The 24578-nt window shown below is 34.1% G+C and overlaps 1 protein-coding gene across 1 annotated transcript; it reads right to left on the minus strand.

The window, feature by feature from the left end:
• Positions 1-14374: 14374 nt before the first annotated feature.
• LOC137834075 (uncharacterized) lies at positions 14375-15871 on the minus strand. Its single transcript, XM_068642141.1, has one exon. The coding sequence runs from the start codon at positions 15869-15871 to the stop codon at positions 14375-14377; it is 1497 nt and encodes a 498-aa protein (XP_068498242.1).
• Between the last annotated feature and the right edge of the window lie 8707 nt (positions 15872-24578).

The raw sequence follows: 24578 nt of genomic DNA on the forward strand, positions 1-24578 counted from the left end.
CTTTGACCAAAGTCAAGACCTAAAACCGCACCACATTTTCTTTTACCTTTCTATCCTTTAAGCCTGCTCTCCAAAGCTCCTAAATCTATACATAGTGAGGCCTACCTCATGTATTGATAAGTTGAATTAAGAGTAAAGTTACTATACACAATTTGTGTTAGAGTATGTGACCATTATCTCCATAAACTTTTGTCTTATCTTGTGAGAAATTGAGAGCTCTCAAGTGGCGGCATTCACACTTATCTTGAAGCAAATCACCAATCCAAGTGGCGTGTTTCACCTTCTCAAGCTCATCTTCTAAGTTTCCTTTCACTCATCTTTTTCCATTCCATTTCCATTCTAATTTTCAATTCCAAAATATGTCTTGTTCTTGTTTTTGCTCCTTTTAATTCCATTCGGTGCATATTCTTGCTCACCTTGTGTGTTGTTAAAATTCTGCACCATATTTGGCATTCATCTTCATCTTTAATTTGTGTTTTTGCTTTGGCCTTATGGAAATGAACCTTCACATCTACTTAACACTTGTTAACTTAATGTCCAATGGGAATTTTCCTTAGGCTTTCACCTATAATTGTCTTAAAATCCAAATCTAAGTAAAGTGTCACCATACAAATGAACAATCCTAAAATCAACTCACATCACACGACTACTCTTCAGAATCATGATGCTCAATTACAGGAAATTAAAACTCTGCTTCATCAACTTGTTATTGCTCGTGACCATAAGTCGCATCACTCTCGTAGTCACCACAGGGATTCACCAGGGCCAATGTTCATCACCCTAGCTCTCCGTCTAGTCCTGAGGCCTGTAGTTGTTATTACAATCATGATGCTGAAAATAAAAAGGCCAAGTTTGATTGCATTGCCAAGAATATCATAACCTCTACTTTGAATTCGGATGAAATTTTCAGGATCTCACAATGTGCATCGACTAAGGAAATGTGGGATACTCTAGAAGTCATCCATGAAAGAACAAATGATGTGAAGAGAGCTAGGAAACATACTCTAATACAAGAGTATGAGATGTTTAGAATGCTCAAGGGAGAATCAATTGCTGAAGTACAAAAGAGATTCACTCACATCATCAACCATTTAATGAGCCTTGGAAAAACCTTTGATAAAGAGGAGCTAAACATCAAGATTCTCAAGTGTCTTGATAGATCTTGGCAACCTAAGGTAACGACAATCTCTGAATCAAAGGACTTAACATCCTTGACTACGGCTTCCTTGTTTGGTAAGCTTAGAGAACATGAGTTGGAGATGAATAGACTCAATGTTCAAGAAAGTGAGGACAAGCATGTAAGGAACATTTCCTTGAAAGCTGCCAAGCACAAGAAGAAGCAAGATTCAAGTGATGAAAGTGAGGAAGAAAATCTAAGCTTGCTGTCCAAAAAGTTCAGCAAATTCTTAAAGAGAAATCGGAAGAAAGAATCCAACAAAGAAAGGTATGGAAACAAGAAAACTAGTGATTTCAATTCTAACAATTATACTTGCTTTGGTTGTGGTGAACAAGGGCATATAAAAGTTGATTGCCCAAATAAAGAAGACAATGAATAGAAGTCAAGCAATAAGGAAAAGAGAGGGAAATAAAAAAGAGCATATATTGCTTGGGATGAAAACGAAGTCTCCTCATCAAGTGAAGATGAAAAATCCAATCTTTGTTTAATGGCAGAAAGGAGATGATGATTCTGTTGATCAAGAGTGATCAAAGGCTTTGAAGAATCCAAATCCAAGTGTTTGATGCAAGGCTGGAGTTGCTGCTGTGTTTAGGATAGGATCTGGGAAGTTTATTTGTGTAATCCACTCTTTGTTGAATCTAAAGCTAATGTGTTTTAAAGCCTTTTTAAGTTTAAAGTATTTTTCAAACTAAGTGAAAAACAACCTGTTGTTTTTTCGAAACAACCGATTGTTTTACTCTTAGGTGTTTTTGAAAAGGTTGAAAACTGTTTTGGTTGGTTGACTTGCTGTCACACCAAAACAATCGATGTTTTGTGATTTCAATCGATTGTTTCTTTGAAAATCCTAACAGAATTTTGTTTTGTTAGTTGAGTGTGCTTTAAATGATTTCCAACTGAATACACTCCTTTATTAAATGCTTTGACCAATCTTTGAAAGATATAAATAGTTTGTTTATGTTTTATAACAAAAAAAAAAGAAAAACAGATTTGAGTTTTTCAGTTGTGAAAGATTGCTTTCAAGTTTTGAACATTCACATCAAGCTTTGGGTTTTCTCAAGAGAGAGTGGAATAGGATTACATTTGTATTGATTTCAGATTGTTCTGTAAACAAGTGTAATTTGTTCTGATTTTTCTATAAATTCTGGTGCTGTTGCCAAGGATGTTGTGTGTTCTTGAGGTGGTCAAGATCAACATTCTTGGTGTGTGTTGTGCCAAAGAGAGTGTGTTTCTTGAAGGGTTCAAGGTCACTTCTTTGGTGGTTTGTGTGTAATCTGTTTTGATTGCTTAGGGGATTGCCAGTGGCTTCTGGGGACTAGATGTAGCTCTTGGTTTAAGAGTAAACCAGTATAAACTTTTTGTGTATCTCTTTCTTCCCTTAAAACTCATTTAAATTCAGTTGTTATTGCTTTGCTGGTATAAACAACCGATTGTTTCGAAGAAACAACTAATTGTTTTTCTGGTGCTTTGCTGTTTTGTGCTTTATATCTTGGCTAACTGAATTTCTGATTGAGTTTCATACAAAGGATTTTGTTCTAGCTGAATTTTTTTTCAAAAACCCCTCTTAAACAATTCACCCCCCCCCCCTCTTGTTTAAGGCCATGTATTCTAACATATTCAAGCAGCTCAAGCAGTGTAAGTTTTTGTGCTTCCGTAAGTGCTGAGAATTATACCCAACTACTTCAAGCTTTTAAAGAAACTCATGAAGAAGCTAACCGATTGGCTCTCTCAAACAACTGATTGAAAGGGTTGAATAACTGGCTTGAAAATAGAGTCAAGACACTTGAAGAAGAATTGGAAAAGTCAAAAAATGATTTTGAAAATCTTGAAATGCATTGCAAAAGCTCTTGTCATTTGTGTAACTCTAAAGTTTGTGAAAATTGTAAAACTCTTGAGAGTAAAGTCCACTACCTTGTAAAAACTGTGGATAAACTTTCAAAGGGTAAATCCAACTTTGAAACTGTCTTAGCATCCCAAAAATGTGTTTTTGTAAAATCTGGTTTGGGGTTTTATCCTCAAAACAAGAAAAATGGGATTTCAAAGCCTTTTTCAAAAGTGCCAGAAAAACAACCGATTGAAAGATCGAAACAACTGATTGTTACATGCTTTTATTGCATGAAAAGACGGCACTCAGTTAGATTCTGTAAAATTAGGAAATATTTTGTTCCTAAAGGTATTTTACAATGGATTCCCAAAGGTTGTGAGGTTTCAAATGATAAAGATAAATCAAAAGGACCCACATTGGTAAGGGGACCAAATCTTGTTGCTTGAAATCATTATGATACAGGGATACTAGAGAAACATGAAGTCCTGAGTTATCTGATCAAGTCCTTAGAAGAAAAGAAGTATGACTGGAACTGAATTAAGGGTATGTACCAGTCCAAGATATCTTGAAAGGCAAAAGAAGCATTCTTGATCACAAGCAATGACTCAATGAAGGAACTTCATAACAAAAGGATAAGACCTTCCCTATCTTTGCTTTTCAATTATAAATTCATATCAAATTCTTCATCTACATAAGAGAAATTGCATCTGTTTTAAACTCTTCTTAGTTTTTTTTTAAAAATTCAAACTCTGTTATTGCTGCAAAAAAACAACCGATTGTTTCTTCGAAACAACCGATTGTTTCTTCGAAACAATGTCAGCACTCCATAAATAGATTTAATTTCTTTATGCATTTTATCTTTTGCGGATTCAAATCTTGATGATTCTTTAAGTCAATAAAGCAGTCATGAAATGCTGATTTGGTTCTGAAGGAAGTTACATCTTGTCATAAAGGAATATATTCCATATCTTGGAAATTCAAGTGCCTTTATGTCTAGTCAAAGTCACATGTGTTGACCATGTGTTTTTCTGCTCTAAGCTGACATCTTTTTCTGTGCAAAAGCTGGACCAAATTTCTTCCTTGAAGACTGAAACCCACTTCAACCAAAGGTTCAAAGAGGGATTCTGTTTTGCTATAAAACCCTCTGCAACTTTTTTCCTACACAAAAACAACCCATTGGCTCATCTCTTGCTACATTTGTTTCTCTCCTTGTGTGTGTGCCTTTTTCTCATTTTGTTTTCATGGATTCCACTCCTCCTACATAAAAAAGGATTAAAACCAGGGTTGTGAGATCAGGAGGACATCTTGAGGGCTGGTTTTCAGGAGATAATGAATTGATTGAGAAGTATCGCTTTGAAACAAGTAGAAAAGTGATAAACAACCCAAAAGTTGTCTCCTTTGATTGGTTGAAAAGCAAAAGGCTGGACAATGTGAGGAGGCTTCTCAAAGACAGTTGTTGAAGAGGTTCTTGGAGATGAAAGGAAACATCTATCCAGATCTTATTCAGGTTTCTACACCAACTTGAAATTTGAAGGTAACAATCTTGTTTCTCATGTCAAGGGTGTGGATATGGAGATCACTCATGAGGTGTGGGCTGTTGTGGCTGGCCTAAAGTATGTGGGGTTGAGAATCTACAAAGGAAACATTGGTGTGGTGGAAGACTTCAACAAGATTCAATATTACAAAAGTTGTTTGAAGAATCCACATGCACAAGTAAGGAGTTGTTCGATTGGAGGGCTGAAATTAGATGAAAGGTTGTTGGCTCTCTTTGTCACTTGGATTCTAACACCAAGAGGAAGCAATCATTCTCTTCTAAATGAGGAAGATCTTGTCTACATCTACTGCATTATGAACAAAGTCAAGATTAATTGGATTCATATCATCAAGGAGCATATGCAAAAGTCTATGAGGTTAAGTGATTATCATTACCCTTATGCTATCTTGATTTCTAAATTCTTACACTATTTTAAAGTAAATCTTGAGGGTGAAACATCTGAGTTGGTGAAGTCAACATTTGAAGTGAACAATGTTGAAGATGGTTGCTGCCCCTTCAAGATTGTGTTTGATGAAGACCTATATGTAGTGTTTGATGAAGTCTTATATGTACTTTTCATGTAATTTTGCTTTGCTTTAAGTATGTCTTAGTTAGTGCTTAGAGGTTGTCTAAGAGTGGGCTTTTTGCTGAGTAACTCACCTCACAACCACTGGCCATGTGATAAGAACAAGCATAAGTTTTCTTAAACTGTTTTTCACATGTTTTACACAAAAACACGTTTACTGCATAAAAATAAATCTGTTCTTTTCTAAATAAACAGATTCTTTTTTTCACTGATCCCTTGGCTAAAGTCTTGTAAAAATTTGATTTTGTGCATCAGGTATTTTGACTAAGTCCTCCTCTTTTCAAAACGACTGAGTTTTAAATTGTTAAACTTTCTCTGTTTTCGTTTTGAAAAATAAATCTGTTCATCTGTAAATGAATAGATTCTTTTTGCCTCTGGTGCCATGTCAAGCTTAAACGTTTTTCAGTTTTATCTCAGCACCAGAATGGTTGACTAAGTCTCCTCACTTAACAAATTCTCTAACTGCTTTTGAAAATAAATCAGTTCATTTTGTTTTCAATCTGTTCATTTTATAACAGCTTTAACTGTTTTTCAAAATTCTGTTATAAGCTGACTTTCTATAAAATGCAAACTTGTTTTCTGAGTTTAAAAACGATTAAAAACAGTTCATACCTTTGCAAAAAACAAGTTTTGACAGCAGAGAGTTAAGTGTTTTCAAGGATTAGCATTTGTTCTTCAAAGATTTCAAAAATCACAAAGTGCTTGTTCTTGGTTTGGTTCCAAAAGCTTGGTGTGAGGTGCAGCTACTGTTCTAGCAATCTTGCCTACTGGTTTAAGGCAGATCTGTGTATCCTCAATCAGGTGTAGTCGTTTCACATCTCTTTCTTGTAATAGTTTGGTTGAACACTCTTCTTGATAGGTGTTCTTGAAGAGTGGGTGTGTGTGTATGCTGAAATAGGTTTTTTCAGCAAGAGTACCTAAGTTCTTGTAGGTTTCAAGAACAGTGGGAATTGTACTTGGTTGTACTGTGTGTTAGTGATTTCCACCTGTTGTTGGTGAAGACTGGATGTAGCTCAGGTTGAGTGAACCAGTATAATTGCTTGTGTTCATTCTCTCTCTCTCTCTGCAATTTCGTTTTCTGCATAACTGATAAAACAGCAAAGAAATAAATCTGTTCAATTGAAAATAAATCTGTTCTTTTTGGGCACTGTGCATACTGTTCTTGGTTTCTGAAAAAGTTGTTTTAATCTGATAAGAACATATAAAATCTGCTAAAAGCCATTGGAACAGATTGACTGTGATAGGTTGCTCAAGAAACTGTCAAAGCCATTAATTGAACCTTAAACAATTGCTTAAAGTTGAAGCCTGCTGTTCTGTGATTCATTGTTCTTAATTTCTGGAAAATTGCTTGACATCAAGAAGAACACTCATAGTCTGTTAAAAGCCACTGGAACAGCTTGTTTGCAAAGGTCACTCAATTAATTAGCATGCTATCAATTGAACCTTAATCACTTGCTTGAAATTGAAGCTTGCTGTTTTGTGTTTCACTGTTTTTCAAATCTGATATTTGTGTGTGTGCTGCTGGAAATTCTCACTGCATAATCTTGTGATTAACCTTGCTGAATTAAAAGCTTTTCAAACAAAAACAGTGCTGAAATAAATCTGTTCATTTTCACATAAATCGACTTATTTTCTGTAAAACTGTGTTAAACACTGTTTCTGCGAGAAAGTTTTAAAAGGTCAATTCACCCCCCTCTTGAACTTTGGCACTATTAAACCCAACAAACAATGGATCATTAAGCAAGATGGGTTTTACCAAGATCAATGGAAAATGGGTAAGTAAGGATGATGGACAAGGTGGATCCTCAAGTGGTCTTCATGCTGAACATGGTGAAGAAGATCAAGTGGATGTTGAAGGTGCTGATATGGAGATTCCAGATGTAGAACAACCTGCAACTGATTTTGGTGGTGGGACAAGTGTTGGACATCAAGGAGATGGGACTCCTTCAATGACTTCCTTTGAGAACTACATGGTGAATAGGCTAGATGGCTTTGCGGAAAATCAAAGGAATCTTCATGATCTTTTTGTTTCAAACTTTCAGAACTTTGATAATAGATTCCAAAGCATGGATACAAGGTTTCAAACGCTTGATGAACATATTGAAGCTGTTCAGAATCAAATTTTTGAGTTGTAGTATGGAAAGGAAGATTGAAGAAAAACAATTGGTTGATCTTTCGAAACAACCGATTGTTAAGCTAGTTTGTCAAGGCTTTATTGTTTACTATCTTTGTATTTCCTTTTTCTGAACTATTTTGTTTTATCTCTTCCTAAAGTCTATTTGTGAAGACAAATAGGGGGAGAATATTTTGTTTGGTGTTGCCAGACTCTGATCTATTTGAATGTTGTTTTAAATTCGGTTGCTACTGTTGTTGTTTATAACTTGGTTTTTGGCTGGCTTTTCTACTCTAAGGTTTATGTAGAAAACCAGTTAATGTGCTATTCTAACCTGCTATTAAAGATGCTCTGGTTTGCATAAGTTTTGCTTTGCAGGTGCTGCTTCAGATTCAAACAAAGACCAACACAAGCAACCAGGGATTTGTCTTCATCAAATAGGGGGAGATTGTTGATCAAGAGTGATCAAGTGCTTTGAAGAATTCAAATTGTGCTTTAAAGAATCCAAATCCTATGTGTTTGATGCAAGGCTAAGTTGCTGCTGTGTTTTGGGAGGGATCTGGGTAGTTTTATTTGTAATCCACTCCTTTGTTGAATCTAAAGTTAATGTGTTTTAAATCCTTTTTGAAATAAAGTGTTTTTCCAACTAAGTGAAAAACAACCTGGTGTTTTGTCAAATCAACCAGTTGTTTTACTCTTAGGAGTTTTTGAAAAGGTTGAAAACTGTTTAAGTTTGGTTGACTTAACTGCCAAACCAAACAATCAGTTGTTTCGTGGTTTCAACCGATTGTTTCTTTGAAAATCCTAACAAAATTTTGTTTTGGTGGTTGAATGTGCTTTAAATGATTTCCAACTGAATACGCTCCTTCATTAAATGCTTTGACCATTCTTTGGAAAATATAAATAGTTTGTTTATGTTTTCAAACAAGAAAGAGAAACAAATTTGATTTTTTCAGTTGTGAAAGAGTTGATTCAAGATTTGAACATTCACATCAAAGCTTTGGGTTTTTTAAGAGAGTGGAATGTGATTGCATTTGTATTGATTTCAGATTGTTCTGTAAATAAGTGTAATCTCTTCTCAACCTTCTGTATTTCTGGTGTTGTGTTACCAAGGAGTGTTGTGTGCTCTTGAGGTGGTCAAGATCAATACTCTTGGTGTGTGATTTGCCAAAGTGAGTGTGTTTCTTGAAGGGTTCAAGGTCACTGCTTTGGTGGATTGTGTGTTGTAATCTGGTTTGATTACTTAGTGGATTACCCAGTGGTTTTCTGGGGACTAGATGTAGCTCTTAATTGAAGAGTGAACCAGTATAAACTCTTGGTGTATCTTTCTCTTACCCTTAAACTCATTTAAATTATGTTTTTAGTTTTACTGTATAAACAATCGATTGTTTTTCTGATGCTTTACTGTTTTATTGCTCTTGTTTTTGGCTAACCTGATTTATGTTCTAGATTCATACAAAGAATTTTGTTAAACTTTAAAAAGATTTCAAAAACCTCCCTTAAACAATTCACCCCCCTTTCGTTTAAGGCCATATATTCTAACAGTTCTAAGTTAAAATTTCAACCTAGATGGTTGAAAACGAAAGGGTCAAGATTATGGTTTGTAAAAGAAATCAAGACTGATGGAACTATTGAACTTGAAAGCCCATACTCAAGAAGAACTAAAGTTGTAATCGGGAAATTGTTGCAACAAAGGGGTCATCCACCTTGAAAGAAACAAGCATCAACCATATGACATCAAACAAGCGTTTTCTGGGAGGCAACCCACTATACATATTTTTTTATTTTTCATTTTTTATTTTTATTATTGTGATTTGTTTTTAAATTTCTGTTTTGATATTTTTGTTAATAAATCCACATTTTTGCGTAAATTCAAGATTTTTTATGCTGGGAAACTCGTCCAGACGTGATATAGCTCGCTTAGGCGAATTAGGAATTTTAATAGGGATGCTCTATGGATAATATACAACAAGTTTGAGTGAGTGTGAGGATCCAAAAGTACGAAATTCAGGGCAACTTAACCCCTATATGCTTCCAGATCAATTTAGAGCTTATGTACCTTGGCCTAGGAAAAAGTTCTATTACTCAGGGGTAGATCCAACAGATGAAGCAGGACCATCTACATTTGTAGATGAGCACTTTAATACAGAGCTGGATGAATTCCTAGGAAGAAAAGAATGATCATAAAGAACAAAAACATGGTTTTATCTTTCTAGTTTTCTTTTCTTTTCAGTTATTTAAATTTTTTATCTTTCTAGTTATTTTTTCAGTTGTTTATTTTTTTTATTTAATTTGCTTATTTTTTTTATTTTTTGCTTTCAGTTGTTTAATTTGCTTATATTGTTATTTTTTAATTATTTTCAGTTTTAATTTAATTGATGAGTTTTTTTATATTTTTATTTTTTTCTTAAATAATAAGAACTACAATATTAAATTTGAATTGCGGAATGAATTAGACTGAAAAAAGAAAATATATGTTTTTGCATGAAAGAGCAAAGAAAAGTGAAAAGAAAGTGGGAAGTAGGGTACATTATTTAAAATGATAATTTTAAGAAAAAAAAGAAGTTATTAATCCATTATATGTTAGTGTTAGAGATAGTGGTGTGAAGAGGATTGATGTTTATGCCTAGTGGAGAGGATTAGATCTAATAGAAGCAAGTAAAGAGGAATAGAGGAATAAAAAAAACTGTTTCTTAAATCAATTTGAAAACTGTTACAATAGTTACAAGTAACAAGAATAATAATTGTTCCATGGGAAGAATAATGACTAAATGATTATTTTGATAATTTTAAATGAGATATATTAAATGGATAAAATGGGAAAAAAATTGTGTACATCAAAATTGCGATTACCAAATAGTTTAAAGAGAAATCTTCTTTATATATAGGTATAGATAACTAAAATAATATTAATTATAAATCCTACAATTAATTATAAAATCTCAAGTACCCTTTATCTATCATGTGTTATTTTAAATGAAATTATTCTCTAATTATATTTTGATTTGTTTGTACCAACCTTTATTGAAAATAGTTTTGAATTAGTTTCTTAAATAAATTTGAAGCAAAAACAAATTGAAACATTGTAAATCTAGGCTTTTTATTTTAAGCGTCTAGCACGAAAATGATGAAGATATGAAGAAGCTAAAATATCCAAACTTAACTATTTCAGGTGCCCAAATGCATATATAAGGAGATTGAAGGAGGGAAGAAAAACTAAGGCAATATATATATATATATATATATATATATTGTGATCTTGTTAAAAATATTGAGAGTTGCAATGAAAGTCTAGTCTTTACAGCATTTAGTCTTCTGAATTGAGCCTGAAACCATTGTAATTCTTCACTTTGTAAAGTTATAACCATGTAAGATTTCTTTGTCCTCTATCTAAAAGTGTTTTTTTATTTCTATTGAGAGTTCTTAATCTCAATGGGAGGTTAAGAAGGTGTAACCTAGAGAGGTGTGAATACTCATTGTAACCTAGAAAGGGGAGGATACTCGTTGTAACTTGGAGAGGTGAGAATACTCATGTAAAAAGTTGGCTAGTTGAAGCTCTTAAGTACATGCTTAAGGGGTTGGATGTACCCCAGGTTTGGGTAAATCCGAATAAACTCTTTTGTGTTAATCTCTCTTTACTCTTGTTATTACTCATATTTTGTTATTTATTCTATTCTTCTAGTTAGAAGATCAATTAGTTGGTTTAACTAGACGATTATGCTAGACAAACTAATTTATTCTTATTACATGGTTTATTGGGCAATCTAACATTTTCCACTGCAAAAAGAGTCTAAGTGATGGAGGACCATCCTCACTCTTCTAGCCACCAAGAATACAGCTAAGAGAAGGGGAAACTTCTAAGCTTTACAGAAGATATCATAGCTCTTAGACTGTAAAATTCTACAAATGTAAAATAGGATTTCTGTTAGGACTTGTATTTTTGGGCCATTTCTATAATAGAATAGAAATAACCTAGAGAAATTCTAGAAACCCCCACTTGAAAATTAAAGTAAGGGTTCTTAGAAGACACTCAATAAGTGATTAGAGTTTCCTAAACCGTTACCATAACGTGCCATGCAAGTTAGGGTTTGGTAGGTTACTCCACATGCTACCTTAGCCTATAAATATGTATCCACACTCATTTGTATTCAAATTTGGATGCTTAATGAATGAATTTTCTAAACAATAACTCATTTTCTTCCTATCTCTTCTATCCTAGAGTTCCATAGAACCTAGTGAGGAGCTCTCAAAGGAGTTGACCTAACCTCTTCCTTAAACCTTAGCACCTCACCATATTTTCCTCATTCCGTCACAACTCCAACCAGTGCACACTTCTTCATTCCATTTCCACTGCCAATCCACACAAGTTCGCATGGTGCAAGCTAAACTAAATCATGCAAGAATCAACTTGCATCATGTGGTAATAAGAGCACAAGTGATTCACGACTACTACAACTTGTTCCAGCTAAGTTCATTCGGTAATTTTTTTTCTTGCTTGATCCATGTTGTATTGATTTGTTCTTCTATTGTTCTTCAATTTCAAAGTTTGTAATTTCCATAGTTTAAACTTGATTTCTACCATTTAAAACCAATTTCTATCGTTTGTGTTGTTCATCACTATTTTACTCAATTGGACCGTTTAAATCAAAGTTTCACCTTGTTTTAATAGTTTTATTTCATTTTTAAATCGTTTAATCTTCATTCCATAGATTTTGATTGGTTTTAATAGTATTTTAATTGGTCAAAACAGTTCCAAATATTTGTATCTTATTTTCTCTATGTTATTGCATGTTTTTGTGTTGTTCTTACTGTTTTCCGTAGTAATTTTGTGTTTCTTTGTTTGTTTTTTTTATCGGCAATAAAAATTAAATAAATAGGAACCACTTCAGGGGTGGTTCAACCCTTATACACGTACCTACCTAAAACCTCCAGAACTAACTAAAACATACCTTGCCTTTGCTACATCTTACAAACTCAAGAGAATAACCTCATGCATACCAAAGGTTCTAAACACCAGTCAGAAAAGGAAAACAAAGCTGACCTAAAATTTAAAGAGACCCACAACCAGACCTTTACTTGTACCAAAGAGAAAACTTCAGACGCACCCGCCACTCCTCTTTTGAAAATTAAGTTATTCCTGTGATTCCAAAATTCGCTAACCACCCCGACCCAAATTGTGTTCCACACAATATTAACCGTCTCTGAAGCAAGGCTCATCCTAAATTGATCAAAGTTACTCTTTGGCTCAATGTGTAACACGACCAGAACCCCAAGCCATCTATGACGTAAACTCCAAACTCGCCTAGCAAATTTGCAGTCGAAGAACAAATGCCTACAAGATTCTTCTTCCATCCCACACAAACTACACATCGAGCTATCCACCTGTACCCCTATTCTACTCAGATTTACCCTAGTAGCGAGCTTGTTTTCCAGCAACCTCCAAGCCATAAGCACTGCAGAGGGTACTGCTTTGCACCTCCACAGTTTACAAAAAATCAGCGAAGAAATCGTCTCTTTATCCTTCCTAACACAATTGTAGGCAGAATTAACTGTAAAAGTTTGGAAACCCCCTTCCTTCCAAATCCAACCATCCACCTCTCCTGGGACAACCCGAGCCTCAAGCAAAAGCTGGCTCAACTGATCTGCCATCGGCTTCTCCCACTCAAAAAAAGGTCTTCTCCAAGATAACTGCTAATCCCAAACTCCGTTCGACTAAAAACCATGCTCCGAAAGCTTTGCATCTTTGGTAGAACTAATAGAAAACAATCTTGGGAAGGAATTCTTCAACGACTCGCCATTCAACCAACTATCCTTCCAGAAATATATATCCTTCCCGTCACTGGTTTTCCACTTGAAACCATCTGCGAAATTTCTCCCCCAACCCTCCGAAGACCACACCTGTTTCAAATCTTTCTACCAAAGAGAGCACCTCCTACCTTTTCCTTCCTCTCCCAAACTTCTCCACCCTCCGTATTTAGAAAGGAGAATCTCCTTCCAAAGGCCGCCCTCAACCGAACCCAACCTCCAAATCCACTTCCCCAATAAAGCCAAGTTGAACAATTTTAAATCAATAATCCCAAGCTCCCCTAACTCACGAGGCTTACAGACCAGTCTCCAAGAAGCCCAAGCAATCTTCCTTCCTTCTGCACCCCACCCCCAGAGGAAATTTCTTTGTATCCTAATCAGCTTTCCTGCCACCCCCGAAGGCAGCTTGAATAATGACATATAGAATAGAGGGATAGAAGAGAGCACAGACTTAATCAGACAGATCCTCCCAGCCATCGTCAAACATTTTCCCTTCCATTTGCTTAATCTAGCCTGTACTTTCTCAATCACCCCATTTCAAAAGTTGCCTCTTTTATGACTCCCGCCGACAAGCATACCCAAGTAGATAAAAGGAACACCCATCGTATCACAGTTAAGAATAGATGCGAACCACTGGAGCACGACCTGGTCCATCCCCATCCCCCCAATCCTACTCTTCCCGAAATTTACCCTTAACCCGGAGGGGAGCTCAAAACATTGCAAAATCGCCTTAATGTTAAAAACACTTTTGGCATTTGCTTCGCAGAAGAACAAAGTATCGTCTGCGTATTGTAACATATTTACCTTTACTTTATCCTTTCCAACCTCCAAACTGTCAATCCACTTCTTTTCTTCTGCTACTCTTATCACCCCAACTAACCTTTCTACCACAATGAGGAATAGAAACAGAGCAAGCGGATCTCCCTGGCGAAGACCTTTTCTAGGGAAGAACTCCCTAGTTGGGCTCCCATTTACAAGGACGGAAACCGAAGCTAACTCTAAACAATCTTTTATCCACCGAATCCATCGGTCGCAGAATCCCAACCTCCTTAGCATATAATATAGAAAATCCCAATTCACCGAGTCGTAAGCCTTCTCATAATCGACCTTTTTCTCTTGTACTCTTCCAGAACCTCATTCGCAACTAGCACACTGTCCGATAAACCTCTTCCTTCAAGAAAAGTCGATTGTCTAGCGTTTATAATTTTTCCAATCACCTTTTTCAAACGCAAGGAAAGCGCTTTAGAGATGATCTTGTACAAGCAGCCTACTAATGAAATAGGTCTAAACTCCCCTAGCTGTTAAGGATTTTCTACTTTTGGTATCAAATAAAGAAATTACGCATTCGAACCTCTTGGCCAACTGCCGTAACCTGCAAAATCCTTTACTTCCGACACCACGTCCTTCTTTAAGATGTCCCAACAAGATTTTATAAAACCAAAGTTAAAACCATCAAGGTCGGGACTCTTTGAACTATCACACCCCCAAATCGCTGCTTTCACCTCTTCTTCCGAAAAATCGCCAATTAGCATCTTATTGTCGACTTCTGAAATGGAATTAAATTCAACCTTATCCAGTCTGGCCTGGTAGGCGTCATTCCTAGCGAACCTTTCTTCAAAAAGCTCACATACCTTATTCTTCACCTCCTCCTTATTGTCACTCCATTTGTTATTAACAAAAATCCCGTGCAATTGATTCCTTGCCCTCCTCCATTTTACCGAAGAATGGAAGAATTTTGTATTTAGATCCCCCTGCTTAATCCAACTTTGTCTTGCTTTCTGAAATAAAATCGCCTCTTGTTTAGACTTGGAAACTGAAAGCTTAGCAAAGAGAGACTTTCTTTCTTCCCTTTCTGACTCATCTAACCCGTCTTCGTCATCATACAAGTCTAATTCATCTAACCTCTGTTGAATTACCTTACTAGTCTGATTCACATCACCGAAGACTTCCTTGTTCCACACCTTTAAATCTGCTTTTAACTTTTTCAACTTTTCTTTAAACACAAAGATTTCTCTTCCTACCACCTTGTAAGAAGACCAACTCGATCTCACGAACTCTTTAAATCCGTTATCTCTCTGCCACACATCCAAACACCTAAAAGGTTTCGGACCCCAATCCACTGAGACTTCCTTCAGGATAACTGCACAATGATCCGAGATCGATCTACTTAAAACAAACTGTTGGCTGTTAGGCCAAATATCCAACCATTCTTTTGAAACTAATACCCTGTCTATTCTGCTTTTTACCAAACTGTTGGGTTTGAACCATGTATACTTCCTGCCCACCAAAGGGATGTCCACCAATTTTGAACTTTCAATAAAGTCATTGAAACCCTTTATTTCTCTAGAATAGTTAGAATTCGACATCACGCTCTTCCTTTCCTCCTGCCTTCTTATGGAATTAAAATCCCCAATGATACACCACGCCTTTGAGAGTTGACCCTGTCTGAAACCACCAACCTCGTTCCATAGCTCTTTCTTTTCCCTTAGAGAGCCAGAACTATAGATATTCACAATAGTTACATGTGCTCCATTTTCTCTCTTCCAAAACCCTTCTACCACAGTATAGTTTCTCCCATTTACAAATTTGGATAACTGGAACGACTTGTTACTCCACATCGTAAGCACACCCCCTGCGTTATTTAAAGCTTTGTTTTCCACCCATTCTACTTCATTGGTTCCCCAAAGTAAACACACCTTCTCCCTACTAAACTCCGAACACTTTGTCTCTTGTAAACACACCATATCCACTTGTTCCCTGTTAATCAGATCCCTTATATAATTCCTTTTTAAGGCACCTCCTACCCCTCTAATATTCAGACTAATTATCTTCATTGACGACCTTTCTCCTTTCCTTCCACATCTTTCTCGTAGTTACTCCACCCTGATTAGACAGCGAACAAATACTATTTAAAACTATTTATTCTCGGCCTGGGAACGAAAACCCTGCTTCTTTCCCTACTCCCCAAACACTGGAAGCCACTTTCTTATCAGTCTTCACCCAGAAAATTCTATTGCAGTTCTCAATTGCACTTTCAGAAGCAAATAAGGAATTCGACTCACTGCCTGATTGATGAACCAAAAAAACTTGGACCACCGTAAGCTGCTTTCTAACTTTCTCTCCAACTAACATCGACATCCTTCCCTTCGGAGAGCCTCCTTCACCTCCAACTTCCTCACAATACTCCAAATCCGCCACCAATCCCAACACCTTCCCTTCAAGGGAGAACGACCTCCCGCTCACCCTCATAGGTGACTCCTCAAACCTCTGTGCTTCCTCCGCTTCTTCCATCTTATCACCGTCTGACAGCCCACTACCCGCCGAACCATGGATAACTACATTTGTGTTTCTTTGTTGAATTGTTCATTTTAATCAGTCAAAGTGTGCATATAGATGTTAATTTTTGTTTTGAATCTTGCATGTAATTTCTAATGTCACGTTCATTGTCTAATTGTTGATTTATTCTCGTTTTCGGCTTAGTTTACAAAGTGTTTGATCAATTGCTTCTTAGATTGCACACCAAGTGTTTGTGAATTTTTTTGCATTTGTATAAGCCTTTGAACCTTTTTCCCTTTATGATATTTAGGTCTCTAACTTGCTATTTGTTCAATATTAAGAATCTAATTCAAATATTATGTTGTCTTGCTGTATTGTTCTTTAATTCCTTGGATTCTTAGGTTTCCAAATTGTGTGACCTAGATTCACAATTTTATTCTGACTTCTATTCACGTTAAAAATTCATGAAAAATTGTGTGTGTGAGTTTTGATACGTTTTCAATATCCAGTTAAAAAGTCATGTCAAAAAACAAAATACCGAAAAAGAATTAAATCGTAAAAGCTTGGTCGTTCAGTGTTCGTAAAAAAAGAGATTAAGTGTATTGTATTGCTCTCAGTTTGGAATTTGTTGCGCTTTATTTCATGACCATTTGGTACTGAAATTTTTTCTAGAGTTTTCTTTTTTGTTATCTCATTGTGGTTAAAATTTGAGACTCATTCTCGATACAAAACTTGTAATAAATTTTACAAATAACATTATTAGCGTTGAAATTGTGTATTACACACTACTAATCCGGCTTGCGTTTTTCCCTGTATTCTCTGATTTGTTTCTCAAAATATACACATCTGGTTTATGTCAAATTTATTGATTTTGATTGCATATTGAGTTGTTATCTTACCATAAAAATTTAATACCAAATTCCTTCTGGAAAATTACTATAAATTTTGGAATAGTTAGTGTCAGGGTCACTCTAGATTTTTGTTTTCTTTGTCTATTCTAGAGCTATTGTTAGGTTCATTTTGTTGTGCTAGCCTTTTATTTTATCTTTAATTTTTTATTGTCATTCTTGGCTTTCCTTTTCTCTTTGTCTCATTAATTCCTCTTGAGCTTAACATTTTCAAATTTTAGTTTTTCTTGTTTTCACTTTCTTGACTTCCTTTTGGTGCAAATTGTTGGTGTTGTGGATTTAACTTGGTTCTTGTGGAAAAGGGTCCAAAATTCTACTTTTTGGTGCCTTAAACATTGTTTTTATGGAGCTCTACCAAAGAAGAGAGAAGGCACAAAGAGAATTTAAACTAGAAGTTCATTCATTTGATCACAAAGCAAGCCTAAACACAAGCCTACATCAAAGGACTTTCATCAAACACCTTACATGCAAAATTCATTGGGTATCCTGTAAATTTGTTTACTTTTATTTCTTTTTTTATTGTTTACCATTCGTTTGGAAAAATTCTCCAAAGGAAATCTCAATAAACTTTGTAATAGTAATATGTGCATTAGTGTGAAAGTGTGTCAAAGTTCTAAAAAAAATTGTTCAATCATTGTGGATAGTGGTTCTTGTTGCAACTGTTATAGTTCTATATTAGTTGACAAATCAGCCTTAAAAAAGTTACCCCATCCTCAACCTTTTAAATTGGATTGGATTAGTCATGATGGTGGTGTTCTCGTGCAAAACCAACTAAGTGTTCCCATTGCCATATTAAGCTATAGAGAAAACATCAGGTGTGACATTGTTCCTATGAAAATAGAACACATTATCCTTAGTAGACCTTTGCAATATGATCATAGAACATCTCATAAGGGTCACACTAATCAAATTACTTTCTTCTTTCAAGGCCATAAATTTATTTTATGCCCTCTTACACTCAAACAAGTAAGAGAGGATGAAATTTAATTAAAAAAATAATAATGAAAACCTAAATATTGAAAAACAAAATAGAATAGAAGAAAAGCCTGAGAACACCTCGTCCAAATATCTTTATATGCCCTTGTCATCTTACACATGTACTTCATTTTTTCGTTATACTACTTCTTCCACACTTCATTCTTCTTTTGTGTCTCAGTTACCGTCATTAGGTAACCAGAAACACAATAAATTTCCACACATACATGTTACCTTTACTCATCCACCACCCTCTTATATACACCATACATATTTCTTATGTTTGTTGTTTTTTACAGGTGGATTCATGGATTAGGAGGAACGTGATCACCACCTTTCACAAATAAGGTGGCATCCCTTACCATAATCTGGATCTAAGTTCAAATCCTTTTAAAGAAGGGGGCATGATTGATACAAACCGACAAATGACTAAGGACACAACAAGAACTTCTCAAAAGGGTCATTCATCTCAGTATACATCAGCAGAAGAAGAAGCTATAAACCTCGAGAAAACATCAGTAGAAGAAGAAGCTATAAACCAGAGCACCTAAAGTTCTTCTTGCTAGTCTTCTTAGATGTTTAGAAATATGTTGTAAATAATTAGGCTCACTTTGGGGGTCCAAATAGCAAATATAGGCTAGAATAAGGTACCTTTAGTATAATAGGGGGTGTGGGTAGCATTTTAGCTTGTTCCTAACCCATTTGAAGGCATTTTGACCTAGTTTCTAGAAGGACAAGCCTAGGATGCGGGATTGACTTAGTCAAACCCTGAGGCTGCCCATTTTTTTCCCTTTTCCCATGCTACCCCTTTATCTTGTTCTCCAAGGCTCATTCACCTATAAATAGGAGGCCTACCTAGTGTATTTTACAAGTTGAAATTATAGTAAAGAAATTATGCACAATTTTTGTGTGAGTTGTGAGTGAGTGAGTCTCCTCCTAAATTGGTCTTATCTTGTGAGATATGAAGCTCTCAAGTGGCGGCCTCCTTTCACTCATCTTGGTGATTCCACCCCATCAAGTGGCGTGATTCATCCTTGTTTCACCATCCATAAGTTCTTCTTTCATCATCTCTTCCATTAATCCATTTCCATTCCATTCTTTCATAAACATGTTCTTAGTTATGCTTCTTTGAATCAATTCGGTCTTATCTTTTGGTTCCTTTGTTGCTTGTTCATTTTCGCACCATAATTGTCATCATATTCACCATATAATTGTGTTTTCCTTTTGCCTTTGTGAAATGAACTTTCACGTCTACTTAACCACTTGGTTAAGTTAATGTCTAGTGGGGATTTTTCGTAGGTTTTCACTATTTATTTGTCCTAAAATCTCAATCATAAATATAAAAGTGTCACCTAATGATCAATCCTAAAATCAACTCACATCAATGATGGAGGACCATCCTCACTCTTCCAACCACCAAGCATACAGCTAAGAGCATAGGCAACTTCCAGGCTTTACAAAAGACATCATAGCTTTTAAACTTTAAAATCTGTATAAAAATGTAAAATAGGATTTCTCTTACGCCTCGTATTTTTGTGTCATTTTTAGAATAGAATAGAAATAACCTAAAGGACTTCTAGAAACCCTCACTTAAAAATTCAAGCAAGGGTTCTTAGAAGACATTCAAGAGGTGACTAGGGTTTCCTAAACCCTAACCCAAATATGTCATGCAAGTTAAGGTTTGGTAGCTTACTCCACACGCTACCTTAGCCTATAAATAGGTGGTCACACTCATTTGTATTCAGATTTGGATGATTAATGAATGAATTTTCTGAATAATAACTCATTCTCTCCCAATCTCTTCTTTGCTGGAGTTCTATAGAACCTAGTGAAGAGCTCTCAAAGGAATTGGACTAACCTCTTCCTTGAACCTTAGCACCTCACCATATTTTCCTCATTCCTTCACAATTCCAACCGATACACACTTCTTCACTCCATTTTCGCTGCCAATCCACACAACTTCTCACGATACAAGTTGGACCAAATCATGCAAGAATCAACTTGCATAACTAAGGCTCTATACAAGAAAAATTGGAATTACATACAACCAAAATCCATATGTAAGACAGGTTTACATACGGATTACATACGGGCAAAAATCTATATGTAAAACTGTCGTAGGTAAGCGTTACATACGGATCCAGAAAAAAATTTAATTTTTTCATTATTATTTTTACCCTTTTTAATTATTTTCGATTATTATTTATTATTATTAATGTTGGAAGCAAACTGCACTGGATTGGACTCGAACCAGGTCCCTAATTAATATTGGAAGCAAACTGCAGCAGGCAGGACTAGAACCCAAGTCCTTTTAGAGACTTATTCTTTGGTCATATTACCAATTTTATTGTACTTATTGTTATTAATATAATTTATAGTTATTATTATTAATATAATTTATAATATTATTATTAATATAATTTATACTTATTATTAATAATATAATTTATACGTATTATTATTAATATAATTTGTAATATTATTATAAATATAATTTATACATATTAATAATAATAATTATTATTATATTAATAATAATAATAATATAAATTACATTAATAATAATAATAATATAAATTATGTTAATAATAATAATAATATAAATTATATTCATATTATTAATATTATATTCATATTATTAACATTATTCATATTATTAATATTTATTCATATTATTAATAATATTAATAATATTGTTAATATTATTAATATTATATTCATATTATTAATATTATTAGTATTATTAGTATTATTAATATTATTACTATTATTAATATTATTAGTATTATTAATATTATTAGTATTATTAATATTATTAGTATTATTAATAATAATAAGTATAATAAAAATCATAATAATACTAAAGAATTTTTCTGTTGTAGTGGTTAAATTTTCCTTGGTCACTGAAGGAATCTGGGCGGAAAAAGTTCGTATGTAATACCTGTTTACATACGAAATTTAATTCCCGCTTCATGACGCCAAAATTACATACGGAATAGAATCCGTATGTAATGTTGATTTTACATATGGATTTTGATCTGTATGTAATAATCCGTATATAATTTGCGTTTTTCTTGTAGTGATTCACACCCCCTCTTTTCTAGAGCCAACTGTACCTACAACCACTGCCTTAAATCCACTGGGAGCAGCCGCTGTGCGCTGAGCGAATTCACTTCTGAGATCAAGGTTGGAAAAAAGGTATTCATTCGGGAAAATTTCGCTGAGTGTAACCTCTATGCGCTGAGGGAATTTGCAAGGTAAATTTGGTGCATTGTTGAAAAAATGGTTGAACCAAACTGAAAAATGGTTCAGCTAAGTTGGCATGCACTGAGTAGATTGAAAATGGTTTAGCTAAGTTGGCATGCGCTTAGTAGATTGAAAATGGTTGAGATAATTAGGAAATGGATGAGCAAAATTATGCAAAAAAAAATACTTTTAAAGCTCTCTTAACATAATTTCGTTGAGCAAAGCCTACTATAGTGCATTAGGCAGTTGTTCTTCACATTCTTCGTTACCTTCGTGGTACTCAGTTTCAGGGTCTTCTCTTTCCCTCGTGATCTTCCTTAGAGGTGTGAGCTTATTATGATGTCAATTGGGCTAGTGACCTTACTGTTCATAACTCTACTACATGTTTTTTGCATTTTTCTAGGAGACTCTCTTATCTCTTAGAAGAGCAAGAAATAAAATATTATTTCATTGCTCTACTAAAGTTGAATATTGTGTCATGACTCTTTAATCATTGTTGAGGTAGTTTGGTTGTGTTGGTTTCTTTGTGACATTGGTGTTTCTCTTTTTAGACTAACTCCAATGTATTGTAACAACAAGAATACTATTCAAATTTCTCATAATTTGATGAGTGTTTGAAGCATATTGAAATTGCATGTCATTTCACTTGTTGTCATCTTCAACTTGGACTTGGACGCATTACATTACATTTCATCTTTGGTTAGGCAAATTATTTGATTTATTCACTAGCGCAGAAATGCTAATCAAATGCGGTTATTTTACATTTACAAATGCGGTTATAGAGCCGCATTTGATCAGCACGCAGTTGTAAATCAGAGAAATACAAATGCGGCTATAGAGCCGCATTTGTAAATGCGATTTACGAATGCGGTTATTTGAAATAACCGCATTTGTATATTCTTTTGAATGAGCTCGCATTTGTATATTCTTCTGAATGAGCTGGGGTTTTAGGGGCACGTTGTTGGTGAAGAGTGGAAGGGGAGAAGAGGAAACACGGCAACTGCGGCGAGTGCGGCGGCGGAGCGGCGAGAGCGAAATGCGACAGCGGCGGAAGCCATGGAAGAGTACACCTTCAAAATGCAGAGCGAAACCCATTAAAAACGAAAGCAATATGGAAAGCGAAAGCCATTGGAGTTCAATGCAGTTGTTAGGAGCAATGGAAACAAGAAAATAAGGGGCAATGCAGTTACGTACCTTCGAAAATGAAGAACTTCGCAACCAGAGAAAACGAAGAACAGATATGAGCGCAAACGAAGAATGAACGAAACTGTTGAGGGCCTAAAATTTTTAGGGTAAAAACCATTTACAAATGCGGCTAAACTTAAAAACCGCATTTGTAAATCAAACTTTTTGATTTACAAATGCGGTTATTCAAATAACCGCATTTGTAAATGGAAGCTCTTGATTTACAAATGCGGTTATTTAAATAACCGCATTTGTAAATCAAAATAATTTCAAAAATGCCACCGCGTTTTTTACGAATGCGTTTCGCTGAACCGCATTAAATAAGGAGCGTTCTTTTCTTATTTTTGTACTAGTGATTACAAAATCTTGCTCTATTAAGCGATTTATTTTATTATTGACAAACTCATGCTTTGTGTTATGCATAGTGAGTGTGAGGAAAATGTTAAATATATATATATATATATATTTTATTTTAAAGCAGTTTAGTCTTTATGCTTTGTCATGTTTATACATTTACATTTTTATTATCTCTTGTATTTTTAGACTCTCTACTTAAGTTAATATTGGAAATCTTATTTATTTTTCTTTTTATGTGCTCATCCTTTGTTTTATTGTTAACACTTTGATAGGTCATAAATATAAATATTTTAACCTGTAACTATTATTGTACATTCTTATTAAAAAAAATTAGCTTTGGTCAACAAAATTTAAGGAAAAACATATAGATTCATGCATTAAGGTCTATTATTACAAAGGCTATTGAAAATGTTAGGCGTAAAAAGGAACCAATTCAAAATATTTATATTAAATTTCAATCCTTTAATTAATAGTTTTATTAATATAATATATTTCTATTGTACATTTGGATTTAAAATAATAAAAATAATAATAATAAAATTATGAAACTGAGTAAAACCAATTTTGTGTCATAAAAGTAAGATGTGAATAATTGAAAAAAAATATATATCACTATAAGAAAATCATCAAATTACAACTAATTATAGAGACAAAAAATGGTAGTTATTATTGGACTAAATTAAAAATCATTTGAGACTAAAAAAATTATTGATATAAAAAGTAGTTTTTATTATTAATAACAATTTGTAAAATGATTTTTAAATTAATATATAACAATTAGCTACTAAGATTAAAAGATTAATTGAGATCAATTTAAAATATAAAATATTAGTAGCTAAAATTTTGGTATCTAATATACCAATTTAAAAATTATTTTATAAATTTTTATTAATAATATAAATAATTTATATATAAATAATTTTTTAATCTCTAAAATAATATTTAATTTAATTAATATAGTAACTAATTATTTTTATTTTTAAATTTAATTATTATTTATTGGATATACCTATGCTTATTCCTGTGTAGTGAATTGGTTCAAAAGGTCTAAATTTTCTACCTTACATTTAATAACCACGTTCATTCCTTTGACTATAACTAGTCGTCCTTTCACTATAACCATGTTAGACCATTCATTTTATGAACTTCATGTATCTCAAATTGTAACTTTTCATCGGAGAGAAATAAAAAAAAAATAATATATATATATATATATATATATATATATATATATATATTCTAGGCGAGTGTATTCTCGTATTATAAGAGATAAAGTGCAATTACTTTCTCTGTATATTTAGAGAGATATTGTAATTTCAATTTCACTTAATGAAAATATTTTTTTGAATTTGTTTTTGCAATTTTTCCCTTTTCGGATTTTCCACGCAAAACTATTGTGTATCAAATTTTATTTTCTTATTTATAATTTTAGATTTTACATGTTATCTTGGTACTTTGATATCCAACAAAAATCAACTAGTGACACTTGATTTTTCAAGTTTTGTTTCCTTCAATTACTGTTTTGGATTAGCCCAAGTTATAACAAAACTGATGACATCTACAGTTTCTCAATAAGCTATGGGAGGCCTACTTC

The sequence above is a fragment of the Phaseolus vulgaris genome, chromosome 5 (genome assembly GCF_051622355.1).
Source record: "Phaseolus vulgaris cultivar YP4 chromosome 5, ASM5162235v1, whole genome shotgun sequence".
Classification (NCBI taxonomy): domain Eukaryota; kingdom Viridiplantae; phylum Streptophyta; class Magnoliopsida; order Fabales; family Fabaceae; genus Phaseolus; species Phaseolus vulgaris.

Bases quoted from the DNA above. Each gene is read 5' to 3' on its own strand.
- LOC137834075 (XM_068642141.1), bottom strand. From the start codon at position 15,871: ATGAAGATAATTAGTCTGAATATTAGAGGGGTAGGAGGTGCCTTAAAA.